General features: G+C 42.2%; 1 protein-coding gene, 1 long non-coding RNA gene and 1 other non-coding gene across 4 annotated transcripts in view; 2 read left to right on the top strand and 1 right to left on the bottom strand.

Moving 5' to 3' along the window:
- Positions 1-9,848, top strand: part of LOC102497815 (uncharacterized) — a 16,267-nt gene extending 6,419 nt beyond the window's left edge. For both annotated transcript variants that reach the window (XR_003549826.1, XR_003549827.1), the window contains exon 3: positions 9,814-9,848. This is a non-coding gene — a long non-coding RNA (uncharacterized LOC102497815). The remainder of the gene's footprint in view (positions 1-9,813) is intronic.
- Positions 9,849-11,175: 1,327 nt separating this feature from the next.
- TACR1 (tachykinin receptor 1) overlaps positions 11,176-24,126 on the bottom strand; it is a 192,273-nt gene continuing 179,322 nt past the window's right edge. Inside the window, exons 3-5 of the mRNA XM_006151196.2 lie at positions 17,400-17,550; positions 14,505-14,701; positions 11,176-12,793 (exon numbers count right to left, since the gene is read on the bottom strand). Of these exons, the coding sequence (XP_006151258.1) occupies positions 12,502-12,793; positions 14,505-14,701; positions 17,400-17,550 (640 nt within the window). The 3' untranslated portion in view covers positions 11,176-12,501. The remainder of the gene's footprint in view (positions 12,794-14,504; positions 14,702-17,399; positions 17,551-24,126) is intronic.
- Positions 15,690-15,796, top strand: LOC114008286 (U6 spliceosomal RNA). The gene has a single exon (XR_003549852.1). It is a non-coding gene; the product is annotated as a U6 spliceosomal RNA (small nuclear RNA).

The raw sequence follows: 24,126 nt of genomic DNA, 5'->3' as shown, positions 1-24,126 counted from the left end.
AGTGTGAGAAGAGGGTGGGAAAGGACAGAGGGTCAGAAATAGGGGTAAAAAAATATACTGGAAACTAGAAATGGAACATTTTTGATAATAACATGCATGCTTAAGCCACTATGCAGTATATTCAGGATGGGAAATCACATTTTGTATGCTGTGACATGCTTAGGGAATGGATGTAAATTAAGTTAAAAAAAAAAAGAAAAAGGTTCAGAAAAAAAACACTAAAACTGTTTTTCTTGAAATTAAAAAAAGTGCATTAAAATACCCATTCGATGACTGCAGTAAGATATATAGCCCCAGCTAGGTGCTACTTTATAGAATGTTCATTCTACTCACTGAGGCTTATGCCTAAAGTTGGACTTGTGTTCATGGAAATGTATATATCAGCTGTGCTTGCTATGAAAATATTTAAATTAATTAAGATCTTTAAGTGACTCAATAAAATATGGGGGGAAAAAAGTATAGAAAGCAAACATAGATACCAGAGACAGTGTGGAAGGAGAGTGGGAGATGGCAGAGGGTAAGTGATAGGGAATCAAGGATGGGAAAAAAAAGCAAAACGTACAGGAAACAAGAAATGGAAAATTATTTGTTGATGATAACATGTAGGTTGATGTGCTTGATTGAGCCAATATACAGTGTACTTTGGATGGAAAATTTCATTTTGTATACTGTAAATGAATGTAAATAAATAAATTTAAATTTAAATAATTAAGTAAATAAAAAGAGAGGGGGGAAAAAGGAAAAAAAGAGAGAAGAAAAAATCCTTAAGTATGGAAAACAAAGCATAGAAGAAAATCAATAATGTTTTAGACAAAAGTCATAAAATTCTGTTCCACCAGTTCAGCCTCATGTAATTAAACTCTCTTCTATTGAATTTGCGGTGTTACTATGGTCTGATCTTTCCATTTAAACTCTGCAAGTTAACATTCAACTTCGGACTCATCCTTTCCATTAGGCTGGTCATTTTCTTGGTTGTTTTTTGTACTCTTACTTCTGTGTGTCAGACTTTAGTTTTCCTGGTATAGCACTCTCGTCAGCACTTCTTGGAGAGCTGGTCTGGTGTTGGTAAATTCTTTCAGGTTTTGTTTATCTGAGAATTTTTTTTTTTTTTCTATCCAGACTGCTCCCTGAGCTCCAGATCCACACATACAGCTGCTTACTTGAAATCTCCCTTGATGTCTCAATGTTATCTCGCACAGCCTGTTTAAGTCAAGCTCATAACATTTCTACCTCTTGCCTCCCAGGGAGGAGTCTTTCTTCCTTTCATAGTCCTTATCTCAATTTTAATGGTACTCTCATTCATGGGATTATCTTATTAGCATATTTCTATTAGCCTGAAGCTGCTTGTAAGTGGAAACCATGCCCAATTTTACTCTTGTAACTGGAACAGCTAGCATGTGTTCTGGTGCATTATAGGAGACCAGAGAATGAATGAGCGAACTAGGTGTTCTCTGACCTGAAGAAGGTGTCCTATTTCTTGTCACAGGGACCACTAGAGATTATTTCTGGAGTATCAGAGCACCAATGCTGCCTTACTTCCACGGAAATGAGTCATCTGTGAGAAACATGTCTAGGGATTTGGTAAATGTTTGTTGAAGGAGTGAGTTTTGGCGAAATTTCTCAATGAGCTCTGCTTTCATTATGTAGCCAAGAAAGAGAGAGCATCCAGGGATCCCAAACTCCTTTCAGCACCCCTGGTGCTGTCCCTGCCATAATATTTCAGGGAACCCAGTAGTTATCTAAGGAAGGATACAATTGAGAGATAGTTTATAGTGTTTTTTTTTTTCTCTTGTCATAAAGATAAAACATATCCAGTAGCTACTGCTTTGGTCTTAGTTAGTTTTTGAACCTTTATTCCCTGCTCTCACTGCTCACATACACAATATTGCTCTGGTATATAGATTTTTTTTGATTTTTTTTTTGCTTGGATATGAGTCTTAGTTGAACATAAGTGGAAAGTTGTAAACAATTGAAAAAAGTCATAAAATTGGTTGAGTGTTAGAATTTTATGAAAATAAAACATTTTCCTATAAAATGCTCGGGGAATTGTTTTAGAATTTGGGGAAAACAATCCCATCCCCACTGGGTATATTTCAAGATCCCCCCCCCCCCCCATAACAACACACCCACAGAATCAACAACTAAGGTATAGGTCTGGAAATTTGGGAAGTGAAAGTTTTGGATTTCAATCGTGCTTCTGTAACCTTTCACGAAAGAAGAGTAAAACAGGACAGAGAGCCAGTGGAAGGCAGCAACTTCTTTGTGTCCAAGAGATAGTATTGAGATGTTGGAAGAAACCCTGGGCATGAAGCACAGGCAATGAAGCTGAGACGCAGATTGCATAGTAACCCTACCTCCTCACATCTCTTTCCATTGCCCCTCTCTCCTCTCGTGGTGCTCACACTGGGGTCTTCTCCCAACAAACTTCTCATTCTCAGTCATTTGAGGTTCTACTTTGAGCAAGGGAAGCAAGCCTGTGTGTTAGGAACTTCCTCTATCCACTTGCTTATGACTGATTCTTGTCAAAATTCCTCCTCATCGACTTTCCAACCTGTTTTCTGTTTTGATATTGCCTGGTCTAATGGTTCCATGAGCCATCTGTACCATAGTCACTGTTAAAAATGCATATTGCTGGGGTCGGCAGGTGGCACAGTGGTTAAGGTGCTGGACTTGACTCCCACATGGCCAGCCGCGGTTCAAGTCCTGGACCTGGTGGCTTTCTTTCTCACTTTCCCTTTCTCTCTCTCTCTCTCTGGTCAAATAATAATAACAAATAAAATAAATAATTCTTTGAAAAAGAAAGAAAAAAATGCAGATTGCTTGATTTAGCCAGTGATCTACTAAATGTAGTGGGAATAAGGCCCAGTGTCTGTGGGAATAAGGCCCAGAATTTAGGTCTCAGCACAGCACACCCCCTAACAAAATTATGCTCACTAGGGTTCAAAAACCACTGATTTGGTAACTCAGTTGTCAACTTCTTAGTTCCTTTGCTTAGGTACTGAGCTCACCTTTCTTTTCTGACTAAGCAATTCTGTGAACAATCTTTTGACTCTGGTTCATCTTGACTCTAGTATACTCTTCCCTGATGCATGATTTTCACAGACAGCTGAGTAGTTCTGCCCTGCATGACTGCCTCCAGTACATAGGTGAGTCTGGTTTTATGGGCAGGACAGAGAGATCTAAGTTGCTAGTTGTAAACACAAAACATTATCCTTCTCAGTGCCATTCATCATTCTAAAAGAAGCCTTTATCCTCCAAAGAAATGCATATCTAGGGGATTTTATGTACCCAGAACTAAATGTGCCAAGATTTATGGTAGCTGGAAAGTCATGGTGAGCACTTTTCAAATCGTAGTTGGAACCTAACTGCATATCCTGCCTGGTTGTAGGGATGGCTACGGAGACTACGAGGACCATTCATCCTTTGAAATATTTTTATGATGATCTTATGGGGCAATGGAAGTTTACTGCTCCTGGAAACACAATTTCATGAAGTAGCTTCCTAGCAATGTGTTTGAGGAAGTCTTGCCAGCCTAAACTGTGGCACTTTGAAGGGAAGGATAGAGGTCCACGAATATGATAAATAAAAGAGATAGCAGAAGATTTACCTGAAACCTTGAGCTTTTGAATTGGGCAGGATCGAGATTCAGTTTTGGCAATGGGATCTCGGACAAGTTATTTCAGCTATGCCCCATTGTTCTCATACTAAATTACTGACAATAATACTGACTTTGCAGCATGTTAACATTAAACATGACAATGTACACATAGTGCTTGGCACAAGAGATCCAGAGAGTAATACTTGTTCTCATTATTATTAGAGTCTTTATTATTATGGCATTTGAGATGGGAGAGGGAAGGAAGCAATTCAGTTCTTCCACTTCTGGGGACTTCTTACTTTTCGGGAGCCCAAGATTTCTACTTTCACATACATGCCCTTTTCCTCTATCAAACAAGGACCTTGGGGGATATCTCATGCTGTGGCCCTTCTCTCACTTCAGTTAGTGTAAGGTATAACCCAGGCAACATGAATGTCCAGGACCAACGTGGTTTCAAGCATGAGGGGAAACCATGCTTGGTTTCCACAATGAGAGCTGGTTCTGAGCTCACTGCATGCTTGTGCGTAACTTCAATGTCTTCTGCTTAGTTGGTTCTTCTCAATGTTGGGGCTATCTTGGAAGCCCTGCTCTGAGTGCCATCTCAATTTGGGAAACTAGGGGAGAAGGAGTGGGGGATATGGAATGAAGGCAAAGTTTGTGTGTGTCTAGGTGGGTATATAGGGTAGAAAAGGAGAATTGGAAGAGATGGGTAAAAAGGATTGTGAGCAGGAATAGGTGGGTTCTTACCATAAAACTTTCTTTGTTTGGGCTGCTATAACAGAATGCCCTAGACCGGATGGCTTAAGCAAAAGAAGTTACTTTTTACCGTTCTGGAGCCTGGGGCATCTAAAATCAGGATGCTACATGGTAAGTTCTGGTAAGGGCCCTCTTCCTGGTTTATAGGGAACTGTCTTCTTCCCCCCCCCAAGAATCAACAACTAAGGTATAGGTCTGGAAATTTGGGAAGTGAAAGTTTTGGATTTCAATCGTGCTTCTGTAACCTTTCACGAAAGAAGAGTAAAACAGGACAGAGAGCCAGTGGAAGGCAGCAACTTCTTTGTGTCCAAGAGATAGTATTGAGATGTTGGAAGAAACCCTGGGCATGAAGCACAGGCAATGAAGCTGAGACGCAGATTGCATAGTAACCCTACCTCCTCACATCTCTTTCCATTGCCCCTCTCTCCTCTCGTGGTGCTCACACTGGGGTCTTCTCCCAACAAACTTCTCATTCTCAGTCATTTGAGGTTCTACTTTGAGCAAGGGAAGCAAGCCTGTGTGTTAGGAACTTCCTCTATCCACTTGCTTATGACTGATTCTTGTCAAAATTCCTCCTCATCGACTTTCCAACCTGTTTTCTGTTTTGATATTGCCTGGTCTAATGGTTCCATGAGCCATCTGTACCATAGTCACTGTTAAAAATGCATATTGCTGGGGTCGGCAGGTGGCACAGTGGTTAAGGTGCTGGACTTGACTCCCACATGGCCAGCCGCGGTTCAAGTCCTGGACCTGGTGGCTTTCTTTCTCACTTTCCCTTTCTCTCTCTCTCTCTCTGGTCAAATAATAATAACAAATAAAATAAATAATTCTTTGAAAAAGAAAGAAAAAAATGCAGATTGCTTGATTTAGCCAGTGATCTACTAAATGTAGTGGGAATAAGGCCCAGTGTCTGTGGGAATAAGGCCCAGAATTTAGGTCTCAGCACAGCACACCCCCTAACAAAATTATGCTCACTAGGGTTCAAAAACCACTGATTTGGTAACTCAGTTGTCAACTTCTTAGTTCCTTTGCTTAGGTACTGAGCTCACCTTTCTTTTCTGACTAAGCAATTCTGTGAACAATCTTTTGACTCTGGTTCATCTTGACTCTAGTATACTCTTCCCTGATGCATGATTTTCACAGACAGCTGAGTAGTTCTGCCCTGCATGACTGCCTCCAGTACATAGGTGAGTCTGGTTTTATGGGCAGGACAGAGAGATCTAAGTTGCTAGTTGTAAACACAAAACATTATCCTTCTCAGTGCCATTCATCATTCTAAAAGAAGCCTTTATCCTCCAAAGAAATGCATATCTAGGGGATTTTATGTACCCAGAACTAAATGTGCCAAGATTTATGGTAGCTGGAAAGTCATGGTGAGCACTTTTCAAATCGTAGTTGGAACCTAACTGCATATCCTGCCTGGTTGTAGGGATGGCTACGGAGACTACGAGGACCATTCATCCTTTGAAATATTTTTATGATGATCTTATGGGGCAATGGAAGTTTACTGCTCCTGGAAACACAATTTCATGAAGTAGCTTCCTAGCAATGTGTTTGAGGAAGTCTTGCCAGCCTAAACTGTGGCACTTTGAAGGGAAGGATAGAGGTCCACGAATATGATAAATAAAAGAGATAGCAGAAGATTTACCTGAAACCTTGAGCTTTTGAATTGGGCAGGATCGAGATTCAGTTTTGGCAATGGGATCTCGGACAAGTTATTTCAGCTATGCCCCATTGTTCTCATACTAAATTACTGACAATAATACTGACTTTGCAGCATGTTAACATTAAACATGACAATGTACACATAGTGCTTGGCACAAGAGATCCAGAGAGTAATACTTGTTCTCATTATTATTAGAGTCTTTATTATTATGGCATTTGAGATGGGAGAGGGAAGGAAGCAATTCAGTTCTTCCACTTCTGGGGACTTCTTACTTTTCGGGAGCCCAAGATTTCTACTTTCACATACATGCCCTTTTCCTCTATCAAACAAGGACCTTGGGGGATATCTCATGCTGTGGCCCTTCTCTCACTTCAGTTAGTGTAAGGTATAACCCAGGCAACATGAATGTCCAGGACCAACGTGGTTTCAAGCATGAGGGGAAACCATGCTTGGTTTCCACAATGAGAGCTGGTTCTGAGCTCACTGCATGCTTGTGCGTAACTTCAATGTCTTCTGCTTAGTTGGTTCTTCTCAATGTTGGGGCTATCTTGGAAGCCCTGCTCTGAGTGCCATCTCAATTTGGGAAACTAGGGGAGAAGGAGTGGGGGATATGGAATGAAGGCAAAGTTTGTGTGTGTCTAGGTGGGTATATAGGGTAGAAAAGGAGAATTGGAAGAGATGGGTAAAAAGGATTGTGAGCAGGAATAGGTGGGTTCTTACCATAAAACTTTCTTTGTTTGGGCTGCTATAACAGAATGCCCTAGACCGGATGGCTTAAGCAAAAGAAGTTACTTTTTACCGTTCTGGAGCCTGGGGCATCTAAAATCAGGATGCTACATGGTAAGTTCTGGTAAGGGCCCTCTTCCTGGTTTATAGGGAACTGTCTTCTTATCTTGTCCCATGGCAGGAAGCCTTTAGGAAGCAAGCTCTTGTGTCTTTTCTTAGAAGGGCACTAATGAATCCCTCATGAGGGTTTCTCCTGCATAACTTAATTACATCCCAAAGCTTCCCTCTCCAAATACCATCACAGTTGGAGTTAGGGTTTCAGCATATGAATTTTGGGAAATGCAAACATATGGTCCATAAAACATACCAAATCCTCTATTAATTAGTATACCAAGAAAGCATCTAGAATAATTGGGATAAAGTCTAAGACTTCCTCAAGGGAAGTGTTAGGAGGAGAGGGCTTCTAGGGATGGGAGCAGTGTCAGATTAAAGAGTGGAGAACAAGGGAAGTTAGAAATAAAAAAAGTAGAAAGAAGGTGGCACATGCAGAGCAGCCGGGTTGGAAACTGTCTATATGAAAACCTCCTTAGCTGGTGAATACAGAGCTAACATGCCATAGAACGGTGACAGGGACAGAGAAGCTGGTCCTCAGTTGATGTCATTGTTGATATCCTCTAGTTAGATGTTTCTAATGAGCAGCCCTTTCTCCTTGCAAGCTATCCTGTTGACAGAGGAGCCAGGCCTGAGTCTGAAGCCCCTTTATGTTGCATTTGGTGCATGTGAGATATGATGCTACCTGGTCTCATTCCCCTCCCTGTTGTCTCCCTGAAATGGGTAGAAATCAACTATGCTGTCTCAGAGCATTGCCCATGGGGTTCAGGGAAGCAACTTCTATAATTAGATTCTCCCTTCACCCTTTCAGGTGAAGGAGAGGGACATTCTGGGTGTGTCCTCGCCGTCTCACCTCTGCTCTGAGCAATGGCTGAAATACTGCTCTTGGGTTCCTGAGCTGAGGGGATCTGCTTACTCACTTATACCCTATTCCTGAAAGGGATTTGAGGCAGCTGAGGGGAGACAGTCACCATGCCGGATGTGGCCTCAGGGCCCACTATTCTCAGTGTGAATGCAGGCCTCAGGAATAAATGAAAATTCCTTTGTGTTTCCACAGGAATGTTTGTACTTCACATCTTGTGTTAGTTGCTGACTCATAACTAAGGCGTAGCCTTTCCTCAGTGGAAAATGCTCATTTTTCCATGGAGATAAATGAGAATACCCTTTTATCACGTTTCTGATGTTTCCACAACCGCGTAGCCTTTCCTCAGTGGAAAATGCTCATTTTTCCATGGAGATAAATGAGAATACCCTTTTATCACGTTTCTGATGTTTCCACAACCGCGTAGCCTTTCCTCAGTGGAAAATGCTCATTTTTCCATGGAGATAAATGAGAATACCCTTTTATCATGTTTTTGATGTTTCCACAACCACAAAAGTCTTCAATGATGTTCTACAGCTTTAACTCATCCAAGTGTCTGAGGTGACTTATAATTTTATCCTAAAGTAGTTTTTCATTTCCCAACAGTCATTCTGGTTCTGCCAGGGCTCATCTGCCTTTCCCTGTGCTCTGAGAGTCTCAAGACTTCTCTCCTATCTTTTATAAAGAATTTAAATTTTCTCTTCCCTCTGGACAACAGAGGGTGAATGATTTATTCTGAAGAGATTCAGGTTTAATACACCCCTTATTAAACACACACACACACACACACACACACACACACACACACACACACACATTCAATGTTTTATGTATTCTTCATGAGGATCTTGATGGGAACTTGTGGATTTCTTGAAGCTTATCCATGTACTCTGGTTTAAGATAACATAAAATGTCTTCATTGCTTGTTCTGATATTGTGTTGGACAGCTATCTATGCTTTCCTCAAAACACTCTCTTCTAAATGTTTTTTAAAACCTGTCACTTGGGTCTGTTAATAAGTGCTCATTGCTCTTTAGACAGAGATGCCTGAGAGGTGAGGTTGTTCAGGAGCCCAGGGTGTAGGAGGCAGGTGGCCAGGGCTCACAGTGATTACCTTTGACATTTCAGATCCTGCTAAGGATTTTCTGGCCTGTGTTTTCAGACGCAGGGGTCTGGAACAACAGTCTGATGGCAGGTGTGGAGGGATGGGCTCAGGTCTCTCTTAGAGAAAGCATAGGCCATGCGGGGTCAGCCAACTGACAGCCTCCAGCTGCAGTGCTGCCGGAGGCACCACAGCCTTCAGGGCAGACAGGCCCCAGAGGGCTCCAATCAGCGTGGAGCACGCAGGACCAGGCTGGCTGTTTCTACCAGTGTGGGATTCTCTCTGGCAATCTGCGTATGCTGTTGGGCCAGCCAAGCAGCTGCACCATAGGTGGAGGCTTTCCTTGCTCACTCGTCCCCCAACTTCTCTCACAGCTATCATCTGCAAAGTGATCTGGAGGTTTTCTCCTACGTCTGTTTCCTCTACCTTTGATCCCTTTATCCTTCCCAAGGGACCTCCACCTACATCATCAATCCCTGTCCCAATGATGCTTTTGCAGTCTCACTGTTTTGGAGTCTGCTTCTTGGATGGCCTAAACTGACAGAACTCCATTCACAGGTGACACTGTTGGTCACATCACACAACCCCACCTCACCTTTCCAGATCTTTACCTACAAACAATTCCCAATCTATTTCATCAGGAATTCACTTAGTGTTATATTCCATCTTCTATTAATAGCTATTCAACTCATTTGGGTCCTAGCACGAGCCCACTCTGCATCCTACAGTTTGCTCAGGTTCTGGAGAAGACTCAGAAGAACGAGATGGTCAAACACAAACTTTATTTCTGTATAGCGATTGTTTCCAGGATCTCAGGCTGGAAAACATGGAAACCTGAGGAATGGCTTCTCTCCACATATGCTCTTCTCTATACAATCAGGCCAGTGAGGTTGGTTGCTGAGTCCCCTTTCCCAGGTTGTGCTCAGCTCTGTCTTAGCATTCTGGTTGGGGTAAGGAGGATAAAAACTGTTGTTCCCCTATTTCCTCCCACAGAGATCTCCCTCCCCACTCCTCAATTACCGTGGCCCTACTGTGAGTCTGTGACATACATCAGAGCTCCTCCTTCAGAAAAAAATGGGGAGGAGGAGGAGATTGGCACAACACAAATAACACTAATAGCAACTGGATCCTACATTTTGGAAGGAACATAACAGCGATGGTCCATGATGTCTCATATTCTATTACTGCTGGACAGACCTCAAAGAAACTCACTGAGGAAATAAACACAAGAGGACACATTTCCATTATAAGAATGAGACTCATGCACAGTGCAAATCATGGTGTTTCTCCCACGTGGGAGCCGATGACAGTTTTATAAGGTAAATGGCGTTGGAGGGTGAGGCAAGAAAGGCATGTTGGCACTCTCCGAAGGGACATTTTGCCATATTGAAAACTGCCCAGGACCATCACATACTCTATTATGCACAGGTGAAGCTGTTCAACCACATCCCTTTAGCATGATGCTTGGACTGACTGGAGGCGCCTTTGGAATCATCTCAGAGAACTCTCATTGCCAAGGTTCCTGAAAGGTCTCAGATTTGGCTTGATTACCCATGTTGAGTATGCGTTTAAATCCTCTGGAGAATTTGCTTTCTAGATTCAGGCAGGCTGGACTCACCAGGACTGCTAGTTGGCAATATTAAGTATAGAAGCTCCTCGAAAACGGAAGGAGCTGTGTGTCCTCAGCACAGGGCAATATTCAGAAGAGGTCCTCAGTCAGTCCTGTTGGTTCAACTCTAATCGTCTCTTCCATAGATGGAATGTCCCTAAGTATTTGACACTTTCTTCTTAGGTACTTAGAATCGTGCCAGTTCTTCACATTATTCTGAAGTGAATAACCCATATGCACACGGCATGAGTCTCTGCTGGAACTGTGACAGATGATTTGGGCACTGACTTTTGTTGACTCTAAATGCTATCTTCCGTTCATATGTCCGTATGGAGCCAGCTTTACTCAAGTTATTTAATACTTCCCACATTGCTTTCAGAATGTCATTCTTGCATTTTTGTGGCTTATACTGTTGTTATACAACTTCCCCCAGGCTTGCCAATGCCCTGGTAGGGTTAGAGCAGCAGGGCTGATAAAGACCGTAAATCCTGTGGGCAGCATCGTTGTCCCTTCATACCATGGATGCAGCACACATGCATCTATTACTCAGACTATGAGGAGGACAGTCATGAATATTACACAAGCCTTCTGCTTCTGATCAGCCACATCTGGACAAAGCCCAAGACTGGGAGACAGAAGGAAATGGCATCTAACCTGCTGTAAACCCCAAAGCTGTAGCAGACATGAAACATTCAGTTCATGGATCTTGGAAGACAGACTGTCTGTTAGGGTTGGTGGATCATTCTGCCTTTATAGACAGAAGACCAGCAGAACCAGGGGGCAGAAATGGGAAATTCAGAGGCTGAAGAAATCTGATGTGGGATGCCTTCTTTTCAGAGGTATAGCTGTGGGGTGCAGCTCCCTTGCTCATTGGGCAGCCGAGCACCTACCTTACACTGGTGTAAAGTTAAGACTTTGGGTTATGGCCCCTGCCCTAAGATACCCAAAAGGCCAGAGCAGGACTCCCCCACCCCCCATGCTTATCGTCCCTGATGGCATTCTCCAGCTGTGAAACTCAGCCTGCTGATGTCTGAGAGAGTAAAACAGGTTTTGACACAAACTCTTCTGATCTGTCAAAGGTCAGAACCTTCCAAGAGGCTTGAACTCAGGGTTTTGGGATAAATCTGAGATGGATATTTATCCATGGCCTTAATGGCTGCTACTTATCTAGGAACTGGATGTTAGTCATGAGACTCATGGCTCCTATTCTTTCTAAGATTACCACTTTTCAGTGAAACAAAATATACGTACGATCATTAAACCATGAGGCAATAAGATTCAAAGGGACTCTTAGATTATCTAGTTCAGTACCCCCCCTTTTGTTTTAACAAATAAGGGAAGAGGCTCAGATAAAGTATGGCACAGGTCTCTTTACTCTTGGTCCATAACAAAACCTAGCTGCGATTAGTGGGTTCTGTCTGTACTGGTTGCTCAGGGCAGTCACTGAGACACAGTGCAGGAGAATCCAAGGCTCTCAGTCCCAAGACACTTGAATAAACTCAGTTGAGATTCCAAAGGGGACAGATGTTTATCTTCTTTTTGCAGATACTTAGAAGTTGGAAATAAATCTTCCGTTCAGTTTCTACGTGCCATGCTCTTTGGTTTGCCCTGCCAAATGAAGATTTGTCATGTGAGACACCAATTGAAGGGTGCTAATTTGAACATGACAGAGAATGACTTTACTGAAGTAATACAGAAACTCCAGGAGAAAGGGTCAATTGTGTTCGTGGCTGCACTACAGAATTCATCCTGAAATGAGCACCCACAGCAGCTGAAGTCAACTCTAGAATCACAGAATGGACTGTAGGAAATATCTAATACAACTTTCTTATTTCACAGGCTCAGAGAAGTTCAATGATTCTTGTTGGGTCACACAGCATACGGAGTGGCAAAGACAGGGAAGGATTCAAATTTTTTGACTTTGAGATGAAATGCTTTCTCTAATCCTTTCTAATCCTTCCCATAAACCCCAGTGTTAAGGTGTTTCTGATGGCTTCCAGATTAAGGAACTATCCATGCATGGAGTGAGTGGATAAAGAATGGTAGTGCTGCACCTTATGATGGACCTGGGTCTAGGAGACCGTGTTGGAGTAGAAGCTGAAGCTTTCGGTCATGGTTTTGGAATCACTGCGAGAGGAACCATTGGAGTTCAGGTCTAGGGGCGAAGGTGTGACCTTAGGGCCATCCTCTGCCTCCTCTTCGTGGGCCCCCACCACTGTGGAGATGGTGGTCTCCAGGCGGCTGACTTTGTACACGCTGCCCTGGGTCTGTAGGTACCGTGTGGATTTCATTTCAAGCCCCTCGTAGTCACCAGCACTGATAAAGGGGCAGCACCGGAAGGCATGTTTGAAGCCCAGTCGGAACCTAGAGAGACAAGAGAGAAGAAGTGACCCTCAGAAACAGCCTTCTCTCAGAGGGCATTCCCACCATCGCACTTGGACACACCCCAGTGTGACTCTGTTATTTTAAACATTAACAATGTTGGAGACGCTGAGGCCAAAAAGATCTAAAAATCAGTCATCCATGTCCAATCCAGAACTAGAACACGACTTCATGTGAAATGTACATCTTTCCTGAGGGTGGCTTCTGAACTATACTGCCTCTTCTGGTGTGGAATCAGCACGCTTTGTGTCAACTCAACATAAGCCAAAGCAGCCACCAAGTGTTTACTGCGTGCATAGCACTGTGCTAGTCACTGGGAGGTCAAAACAGTTTCAGGACTCGGCCCTGGGCCAGTTGGTGGCACAGTGGTAATGTAGGCTCTGTGATGCTGATCCACATGGGAAGGTCCCAGGTTTGTGTTCCAGGGTCTCTCTGTGCATGCAGTACATGTGCATGTGTGCCCATGACCTGGCCTGACTGAGGCTGGGGGTAGCTTGTGGTGTGAAGACCCTGGTGGGGGTACCTGTCTCTAAATTTCCCTCTTTCTGTCTCCTAAGGTGGAAATAAATAAATGGAAAAAACAAAAAGATTCAGTCCTTTCCCTCAAGTAACTGATTAAAGGACTCCTTGCCAATCATGTTCCTTCAGTGTGCCTTGATGTCCCTGTTTGTTGAACAGGGAGAATTAACTCTAACTTAAAAGAGTGCTGCAGAATTTAATCTAAAGAAGTTTAGGCAGGTGGTCAAGCTCTTAAAAGGAGAATTACTTTGTGGATTAAATTGGCAGAGACCATTTGGACAAGTTCAATATTTCCCCAGACTCACAGTATCCATAGATTCTGAGTGTCTCACCCACAAATAGGTCTGTATAGGCTGATGACTGGTGGATATCAAGACCAAGCAGCATTTCATTCCTCCCCTTCCTCTCTGCTCCTTTCCCACACAGAGGGCGACGTAGTGACCTGGATCATGGATTGTGCTGCAGCCACATGTTCTAGCCTCGTCTCAGGAAGTTTCTGCATACCATGGAGAATTTTCTACTGCTCAATACCACTCCTGAAGGACTCCCCTCTTATTTGTCTGAAGTTAGCTTCTGCTGCGGGAGGAGGTCTCCCCAACCCAATTGACCTTTGAGGCCTTGACTCTACTTACCCTGTCCTGCTGGAACTGCTGGAAGAAACTGAGTAAAGCTGCCCAGACTGTATGATAGGATAGGAAGGGAGATATGAGAGACCAGAGCAGGGAAAAACATACTCTGTGGGGGATGGTGTTACAGTACCACCTCTCCCTTCTGCCCACACAGTCCAGCCCCCTGTGCACCGACTCCAGAGAACAGAGTGAACAAGCTCACAGGCCATGTGCTGGATCCAGCTTGCAGGTCTGCAATATATGCATCAATTGGAGAGGTATTTAACCACCGCCCAACTTTGTTTCCAGTATTTAAAAATCAGATTTCACACAAAAATATGGATTTCTGGTTCCTCTTAGAAATGAAAACAAACAAGCAAAAACTAGTCTGCCCTGGGCTCACACACCTGCATGGCAATAATCACCAGGGGCTAAGACATGTAATGGTTAGTTCCCACCTCTCCCTCTTGTTTCACAGTCAGCTTTGCTCAGATTGGTCACCTGGCTGCTGTAAAGACAGATGGTCTTGTGGCCCTTGGAGAGAGAGTGGGGGTTGAGAACCTCACCTGTCATTGAGGCAGCAGTAGATGATAGGGTTGTACATGGTGGAGCTCATGGCCAGCCACATGATAGCCAGGTAGACCTGCTGGATAAACTTCTTCACGTAGAGGTCCGGGTTGATGTAGGGCAGGAGGAAGAAGATATGGAAGGGCAGCCAGCAGATGGCAAAGGTACAAACTACTACGATCATCATTTTGACCACCTGGAAAGAGAACCAGATAGCTGAGACCACATGCACACTTTCCTCCCGCCCTCTCATGGCACGCAGTGTGGAGGGGTGTATTTATTATAACCGCATTTGAGGAGGAGGAGGATCTTTAATATGTAGCACTAAAGGACTTCAGTTATGTCAGCAGAGTGTGGTCCTAGGATGGCATCATTGCCATCACCTGAGAACTTGTCAGAAATGAATATTCTTGGAACCCACCACAGATTTACTGAGAAAGAAATTCTGAAGGTAAGACCTGGAATTCTGTGCTGGACAAACCCTTGAAATGATTCTCATGAGTGCTCACATTTGAGGACTGCTATATTAGATGATCCTTCTGGACAATGACTAGAAACACTAGGAGAGACCATGTTAGTGAGCAAAGGTGAGTGGACTTTCAGGAAGAGGAGGGAGCAGCAGAAAGGGTGGGAAAGGGGAAGGTGATGAACCAGGGCATAAGTTTGAAGACTAAGGGAGAGTGAAGGGGGAAGGAGAGATTTGGACAGCTGCAAGGGAACATCAGACTGTTGGAGGGAATTTAAAGAGAGTTTTATGAGTACTGAGTGCAATGGTCCAAATGGTTGTGTCCTCCCCAAATTCATAGGTTGAAATTCTAACCCCAGGATGATAATGTTGGAGTTGGGGACTTTGGGAGATGATTGGGTCTTGAGGGCAGAGTCCTTAAGAATGGGATTAGTACCCCTATAAAATGTCCAAGAGAGACCCCTTCTCCCTTCTGCCATGTTAGGATACAGTGAGAAGTCACCTTTCACAGACAGGATGCTGGCATTCTTTAGACACCCAATCTGTTGATGCCTTGATCTTAGACTTTCTAGCCTTCAGAACTGTGACAAATTTCTACTGTTTATGTTTCCAGTCAAAGGTATTTTGTCATAGCAGTCCCAATGGGCTAAGATACAAAGTGACATAACCCCATTCTTTTTAATCCCAAAGAAATTGTCAATAAAGAATATATACTGATGTGCTCGCTTCAGCAGCACATATACTAAAATTGGAATGATACAGAGAAGATTAGCATGGCCCCTGCGCAAGGATGACACACAGATTCATGAAGAAAATAAAAAATAGTGATATAAAAAAAAAAAGAATATATACCGAGTGTCTGCACTCTGTGACTGAAGATAATTGACTAAAGGATATAGAAACACAGTATATAGATGTAAATACCAGATATAGTGTGTATCAAAGAGGAGGGTCTGAGGAAGGACATTTAGAAGAAAAATAGGGAGGCAAAGTATTAATGGCACAAAGAAATGTGGTATTATCTGTTGAAGATATTTTATAGGTTTATGAACTGTACTAGGGAGAAATGTTCACCTGCTGAAATATCCATTTTGTATGCCAAATAATAATGTGATTGAATGTATAAAAGAAAATGAAATTGAAAAAAATAAATAAAAAGGAAAAAGAAATATGTAGCATCCAAACAATGAAATACTATGCAAAGAAATACCTGAAAAAAAGGAAAGGAATGAGAAACTCATATATTGCGTTTCCAAGATCTTATGGATTTTGTTCATTGAAAAAGTGAGGGACAAACAGTGTGTGTTCAGTGTTTGTGTGAAAAATAAGAAGAGGAAATAATATACATTTATTTGGCTAATAAATGTCAATATATAGAAGGATTAATAAGAAACAAATGAACAATGGTTACCAACATGTGTGTGTGTGTTTGTGTGTGTGCAGGTGCACATGCATGTGCTTGAGAACTGAGTAGATGGAGGACTTAGAAGGTACAACTGTAAAAAAAACCTTCTAACTTTTAATTTTGAACCAATTTAAGACCTCTAAGATGCAGCAAAAGTTCTCTTCAATAAGTTACCTTTACCCACCTTCCTTCAATGACTTCATCATATGTAACCATATTACATTATCAAAACCAAGAAACTGACATTAGTATTGTACTATTCACTAATGTACAGATTGTATTTGTATTTGTCCATTTTTACAAACACTCCTCCCTTTTTTTTTGTATACAGTTCTATGAAATTTAATTATACATATAGGTAAGTGAAAATACCACCCCTCACTTTCTCCCTTTAACCAGCCCTCTCCTCCAGTACTAATTCCTGGTAACTCTGAATCTGTTCTCCATCACTATAATTTTGTTCTTTCAAATTATTATTATTATTTTTAAAGACAGAGTCTTTCTATGTTGGAATCCTCCTGCCTCAGCCTCCTGAGCAACTGGGACTACAAGCATGAACCACTGTACCTTATTTTTTGGGATGGTCCAGGAATCAAACCTGCACCTGGCCTCATTCTACCAAATAGCAGTGTCCAGTGTAGGCTACCATGGTTGGGCCTTAATACTTTTTGATACTTTAGTTATGAGAATGTGTTATCTTATTAAACTATTGCTTAATAGAAAGAGAACTAAGTACCTCTTCACTGCTTTTGTAGTTTGAAGAGTGTGTATGTATTCATGTGTGTGTGCATGTGTGATGTTAAGGATTGACAGGCTGCAATTACTCTTAAGGAACAAGCAAAGGTGGCTCATGCCTGTTTGGCCAGATTCAGGTTACAGATATACTGAAGAAAAAGTCCCTCCCCTCCTCTCTGCTGGTTCCCAGGCCTAGGAATACTTTGTGCTTGCGGCCTCTGAGCTCACAAGCTTGCCAGCCTGTTGCCTGTGCCGGGGAGGATTAGGTGCTGCCTGCCCCTTGCTCACCTTGCGCTTAGCAGAGACTTGCTCATGGTAGCGGTCAGAGGAGTCTCCTGGGATCTCGCTGGCCCACAGTGTGATTCCCACCACGGTGTATGCATAGCCGATCACCAGCAGGGGGAGGAAGTAGATCAGCACAGTCACGCAGATGTGGTACCTGCAATGAGGTGGGCAGCGGGTCAGTCTGAGCAACAGCAGGGATGATCAAGGCTTGGCACTACTCTTCCCAGCATCCACCACCAGAAAGCTGTGAGTTATAAGGCACACCCCTGGTGTCCCTTTACAGAGTGGAGGGGTGGTATTAATGGGTAAATCAAAGAAAACAAATCTCTTCAATATACAATCTTCATGTGGTCTATTTCCATAATAGAGAAACTTTTCAAAGTGAAAAGACAAAACAAAATGCAAACCACTGATGAGAATTTGTTGTATTATCTATGGTGATTTTTTTGTTGACAATAAATTCAGCATCACTAAAATCTTCCCCACCAAAAAAGACCCTTGTTAGCTTAGGCTTCGTTAGTAGAAATACATTTCTCTAGAATGAAAAAGGCAGTTGTACCTTCCATTTATGTTTGTCAGACTATACTTATGATCAATTTTAGTGCAGGAGTAGACCAACTGGGTTGGGTATAGCAGTCCCCAACCTGCTTGGCACTAGGAACTGGATTCATGGAAGACATTTTTCCACACACTGGGGAGAAGGGTATGGTGGGTGGTTTTGGGATGATTCAAGCACATTACATTGATTGTGTACTTTATTTCTATTATTATTACATTATAATGTATAATGACATAATTATACAACTCACCATAATGCAGAATCACTGGGAACCCTGAGCTTGTTTCCCACAGCTAGATGGTCCTATTTGGGGGCTCCTATGAGGATCTAGTGCCACTGCAGATCTGACAGTAGCTCAGGCAGTAATGTGAGTGATGGGGAGTGGCTGTAAATACAGATGAAGCTTCACTACCTCACCTGCCACCCGTCTTTTACTATGATGCTAAGATACTAACTGGCCCAGTTCTTAATTGACCTCAGACGGGTATCAGTCCATGGCCTAGTGGTTTGGGACCCTGAACTATTCAGAGGAGAGCCAGCATGGTGGTGAAGTTCCAACATGTGCTATGACACCAATGGATTCATGGATAGCTGAATAATGAGCTTGGTGGAGAGAGAGAAGACTAATTCTGGAATTAAGATCTGTGGGGGAAAGCCACAAAGTGTGAACCACTCCTCAGCCTGACCTTCTAAGCCTGAATCTATCTAAGTGTGAACCACTCCTCAGCCTGAACTTCTAAACCTGAATCTGCCTCCAGATGGGAGCTGCCTTGGTTTCTGATTCATCGCTTGAAGGACAAATGCCAACTCATTCACATTTGATGGGGACATAAGCAAGAAATAAACGTTGTAGTGCTAAATCACTGAGAGTTTGAGGTTTGTTATAGCCACATAATTTACCCTACCCTGTTTAAGGGAATGCTACTTATAAGTAGAAGACACACAGGAATTTTTTGAATTTTGAAAAGATGCTTGTCTCTAGGGTATTGGCTTGTCTGACTAGCTATAGTCCTTACACCAGATGTGAGTGTAATTGAGAGACCCAAGAGTGATAATAATGAGAACGGCTAATATTATGGGGCACTTACTCTAGGTCACTGTGCTAAAATAATATTATTGGTAGTACCAATAGCAGAAACTGGTTAAATTTTATGGAGTACTTACAAAGAGCACAGAGCCAAGTGCTTTACTGACATTATTTTATTTAATCCTCAAAGCAAAAGATTGGGAAAGTACTACATCATTATACCATTTTGTTGAGAAAATCAAAATTCAGAATGTTATAAAGGTTTATTTTTGCCTTTCTTCCATGAGCAAGAGAGACAGAGAGAGAGAAAGAGAGAGACAGCACCCTTTACAGGGTCTGAATGCTGCTACCTGCCCCTAGCTTTGGTCAATGCTGGATCACGAGCACACATGTGTCCGGTATATTCAGGGAGGTCTCCAGACACCAGCTAAGAACCTTATTACGTGGCTTAGGCTCACAGAGCATTGTGTTTTACTGCTGTCCCAGTAAAACACCAGCCTCTAAAGTTTAGAATTTAATTTATTTGCCTGAATTCACAGCTGCTAAAGGGAGAGACTGGGATTACAGTGCAAGTCCATGACCTCAGGAACAGCTTCTTGTTACTGACGAAGTGAATCTTTTCTTCCACATCACGTTGTTTATGATATATCCTAATTCTTGTCCATGAGTTTCTTTCAACAAAGGAAAGTCACGTATGTGCTCGGTCTCTACTGTATTAGTACCCTGTTTGCTTTTAGTCACTTCTTTGGAAAGCCTCACCATTTTGTCACTCAGCTCACTCTGAATATTGAAACTTGCAATTTGAGGACACAAGAAGAGTTCTTTAGAAATGAACTATAGATTCAGCAGCCCAGAGTGCTGAGCACATCAATTCTGTGAGAGCAGGCTGATCTGGGTGTTCAAAGTACCCTGGATTGTCACCTCCCCCAGGAGCCTCTGACTTCTCCAGCCACCAAGGGAGTGAGTGTATATTGTGTTTTCAACCTGATCTCAGTTTCTCCTGGTTGCTTGGAATCAAAGCATCTGAAGACAACGTGAGACTCTCCGAGTTGCAGTGATGTCTACTTGGAAGAATAACCCAACACATGTTAGCTGAGCCTTGCCTCAGAGCACTGAATGTTGGTTGTTGTGTTCACGGATGTGATGGGAGGACCCTGTAGTCAATTGCCTATTCTTATCCTTGTATATTTAGGAAATATCCCAGATTTATACTGATATACAGCTAGTGTTGAGAACCACTGTTGCTTTTCTTTTCTTTCCTTTTTTCTTTTCTTTTTCCTTCCTTTTCTCTTTCTTCTTTCTTTCTTTCTTTCTTTCTTTCTTTCTTTCTTTCTTTCTTTCTTTCTTTCTTTCTTTCTTTCTTTCTTTCTTTCTGCCTGCCTTCCTTCCTTCCTTCCTTCTTTCTTTCTTTCTTTCTTCCTTTTTTTTTTTTTTTTTGTGAGAGATTTTTGCTATAGGGCGCTTGTGCTCGCCAGAAAGACAGAGAGAGACAGAGAGACAGAAGGCAAGAAATCACCTCCTGGGAGGATGGCCACGCCACAATCCCTTCTCCTCCATTCTCCTCTCGGGATCTTGGGTACGCACACTCATGCACCCAGCATGAGTTTAAGCCACTGGGTCCTGGACTTGAACTGTGGTCGACTACATGGGAGTCCAGTGATATAGCCATTACACCAACTCCTGGTCCCAAGAACCCTGTTTCTGACCCAAGGTCCATAAGCTAGTTGGGATCCCATTGTTGTTTATAATTTAATGACTTCATTAAAGAGTATATTAACTGTATTTTCTAGTTTCTGTGTTTGATGCTTTGGCATCTGGGGTCTTGGGATCAGGGAGAGACTGCCCCATCCAGGCCTAGATAATTCCCAAAGATAACAGCAGATTCTCTGGTTAGCATACCTTTCATATGCAAACCAGCCAATCCAATACCCATAATTCCCACTCCCTCACCTCCTGCCTGCTTTAAGAGGCTCTTATAGTAGGACACTAGTCTCCACTATTCTCCTGCTCTAATCACCTCACATCAGACAACAGCTACAGCTCCTACATCTCCAGACCCATTGAAAGTATTCCAACTAACCAATCCTTTTTCATTTTATAAAGCAAAAGTTAAAAATTCCTTAATTTTTATTCCTGGTACCACTGCCACAGTTTACTGGGCAATATACCTAATATAATGGGAAAAAAGACAAAGCCGTAATAGATTTTTGACCTCAGGAATGTACATCTAATTGACACGACATTGCACTAATCAGTAACTGTACTTTTTGCAAACTGCGGCTATGACAGTCCTGAACAAGATGGGTTTCCTGTTTAAGCTGCAGTAACTTTTCTGACTATGGATCATTGTTCCTCCTGTGGCAGATTTTTATAGTTTTTCTAATGCATTTGGGACAACTATCTCAAAGTAACCTGCAGCTTTCCTGACAACTGGTTGCTTTCTCTCCTGCTAAGAGCTGTAGCCCTTTTCTGCTGTTTTTAGATCCTTCTACTATCATATCCACCACTTCCACCACCAGATCCATAACCACCACCATAAGGACTGCCCGAACTTCTTCTACCAAAACTGCCCCCTTTCATGGGTCCATAATTTGATTGCTGTTGTCCACTGTAACTTCCAAAATCATTACAGTTTCCACCACCACCGTAGTTACCACCTCCAAAATTTCCTCCTTCATTGTAACCATGACACCCTCCACCACCACCACCATATCCACCACCTTGGTTTCCACATCCTGGTCCATGTCACCATAGCCATCTCTACTGCTATTACCAGGACCACCGCCATAGTTGCCACCATCACCTCCAAATCCATTATATTCATCATCACCTCTTCTGTAGCTACCTCTGCTGTCACCACCTCCACCACTTCCACCACCATAGCCTCCTCTTCCACCAAAGTTTCCACCACAACCAAAATTACCTCCACCACCTCCAAAGCTTCTTCCACAACCCATACGGTTGCCAGACCCACTTCCACGACTTTGTTGTGATCCAGGGGACTGTATTTCTTGTTTCAAAAGGACCTTTTTCACTTCACAACTATACCCATTAATGTGTGGCACTTCTGAATAACATTTTTTATCAATTGTATCATGATTATCAAAAGTTATAAAAGCAAACTCTCTCTTTTTACCACTCTGTTGACCTTCCATAACTTGTATGGTTTCAACCTTGCCAAGCTTTTCAACAAAATCTCTCAAATTGCATTCTTTTGTATCTTCTTTAATACCACCAACACAAATTTTCTTCACTTTTAGATGGGCACCAGGCTTTACAAAATCCTTTTTACAGACAACTCTCTTTGCTTCCACTATACACCCATCAACTTTGTGTGACCTAGTGCATGTTGCTGCATCCACCTCTTCAACACATGAATGTCATGAAACCAAAGCCCCTGGAACGTTTTGTTTGGGGTCTCACTACCACACAAGATGTGAGCATGCCTCATTTCTCAAAATGTTCTCTTAAACTATCATCCTATAGTTTCAAAACTAAACAGTTTTCTCAACTGCTGTGTTTCCTTTGGGTGCTTTCTCTCTCTCCCTCTCTGTCCATCTTTCTGTGCCTCTCTGGCTAGCACATGAACCCTCTGGCTTTGAAACAAGTACAAAAATGATTTACCCTTTGAGAAGTCATGGATCACACCATGAGGAAAATGCTAACATTAATCAATAAACATAATTTATCAGTCTTTTAAAGAATTTCCTCCCTTTTTAAGGAAGGGAAAATAATTATGTTATTTATTTGAAAACAAAAATATGGATTTAATTTCAGCTAAAAAGTGTTATAGTCAGATGGAACATTGACTTTTCTATGCTCTATCAGGGATAATTAAGAATAATGTAGGAATATGACCCAGCAACTAATTCTATTTCTCCATACAGACCCAATTACACACCAACATTATTCAAAATAGTTAAAAGGTAGAAACAACCCAAATGTCCACCAACAGATAAATAGAGAAATAAACTGTGGTGTGTCTGGATAATGGTTTATTATTCATGCTCAGAAAAGAATGAAGTTCTGACATACACTACAGCTTGGATGAATCTGGCAAGCATTGTGCTAGGTGAATAAACCAGACACAAAAGGACAACTGTTGTAGGATTCCACTTACATGAAATGTCTGGAACAGGCAAATCACAGAGACAGAAGCAGAGGTTACCAGGGGCTGGGAGGAGAGGATGGGAGTTATTGTTTAATGAGTATAAAATTCCTGCTTATGATAATTAAAAAGTTTTGGAAATGGATAGGGAAATGGTGGTGGTTGCACAAAACTGTGAATGTACTTAATGCCACTGGATTGTAGAGTTTAAGATAATTAAAATGGTAGATTTTATATTAGGTATATTTTACCGCAATATAAAAGTTACATAAGAAGAGGTCAGGGCCAGCTGTGGTGGTGTAGGCAGTAGGGACACCGTTGTGTGATGCTGGAGGATATATGGGAAAATTCTAGTTTCGTGTCTGGGTCTACCCGAGCATGGCTAATCAGCTGTAAGGCTGCGAGGTGGGGAACGAGGCATGAAGACCCTTTTGGGGGTCCCTGACTCTCTTTCATGAGATAAGTAAATAAACTTTAAAAATATTTAGCTATGCTAGGATCTTAGGTCTTTAGATTTGCAGTCTTCTGCTTCCTCTAGTCCTCAGCAGCTCCACTGACACACACACATACATGTGCGTGTGCACACACACACAGACACACAGACACACAGTAGGTTTAATACTTGGATGGGATCAAAAGTTAAACACATCCTACTAATCTTGCTCAACTAAACCCCTGAATCCCTTTTATATTGAAATTGCAAATGCTCAATCCTAACGTTATCCCAGAAATAAAAAATTTTGAATGACTGTAAGTAAAATAAATGAAAGTCCATCATTAGAAAATATGGAAATAAGCAGGTAAGTGCATTTATCTCACTATGACACCTTTTTGGAAAACTTTATATTATTCCATAGTTAATTGGTGACAATCTTGTGTGTGCGTATATATATATATATATATATATACACACACATATATACATATATGTATATATAAACATTATTTTAGAGAGCTGGTCAATGAGCCAGTGTAATCATCTTATTTTATGTGGCTCCACACTTACTGTGGCTCTTGATTTTGGCATTGCCTAGCT

Source organism: Tupaia chinensis, unplaced genomic scaffold, assembly GCF_000334495.1.
Source record: "Tupaia chinensis unplaced genomic scaffold, TupChi_1.0 Scaffold000316_1, whole genome shotgun sequence".
Taxonomy (NCBI): domain Eukaryota; kingdom Metazoa; phylum Chordata; class Mammalia; order Scandentia; family Tupaiidae; genus Tupaia; species Tupaia belangeri.
The sequence above is the reverse complement of the archived record's forward strand: the minus strand, read 5'-3'. Positions and strand labels throughout refer to the sequence as shown.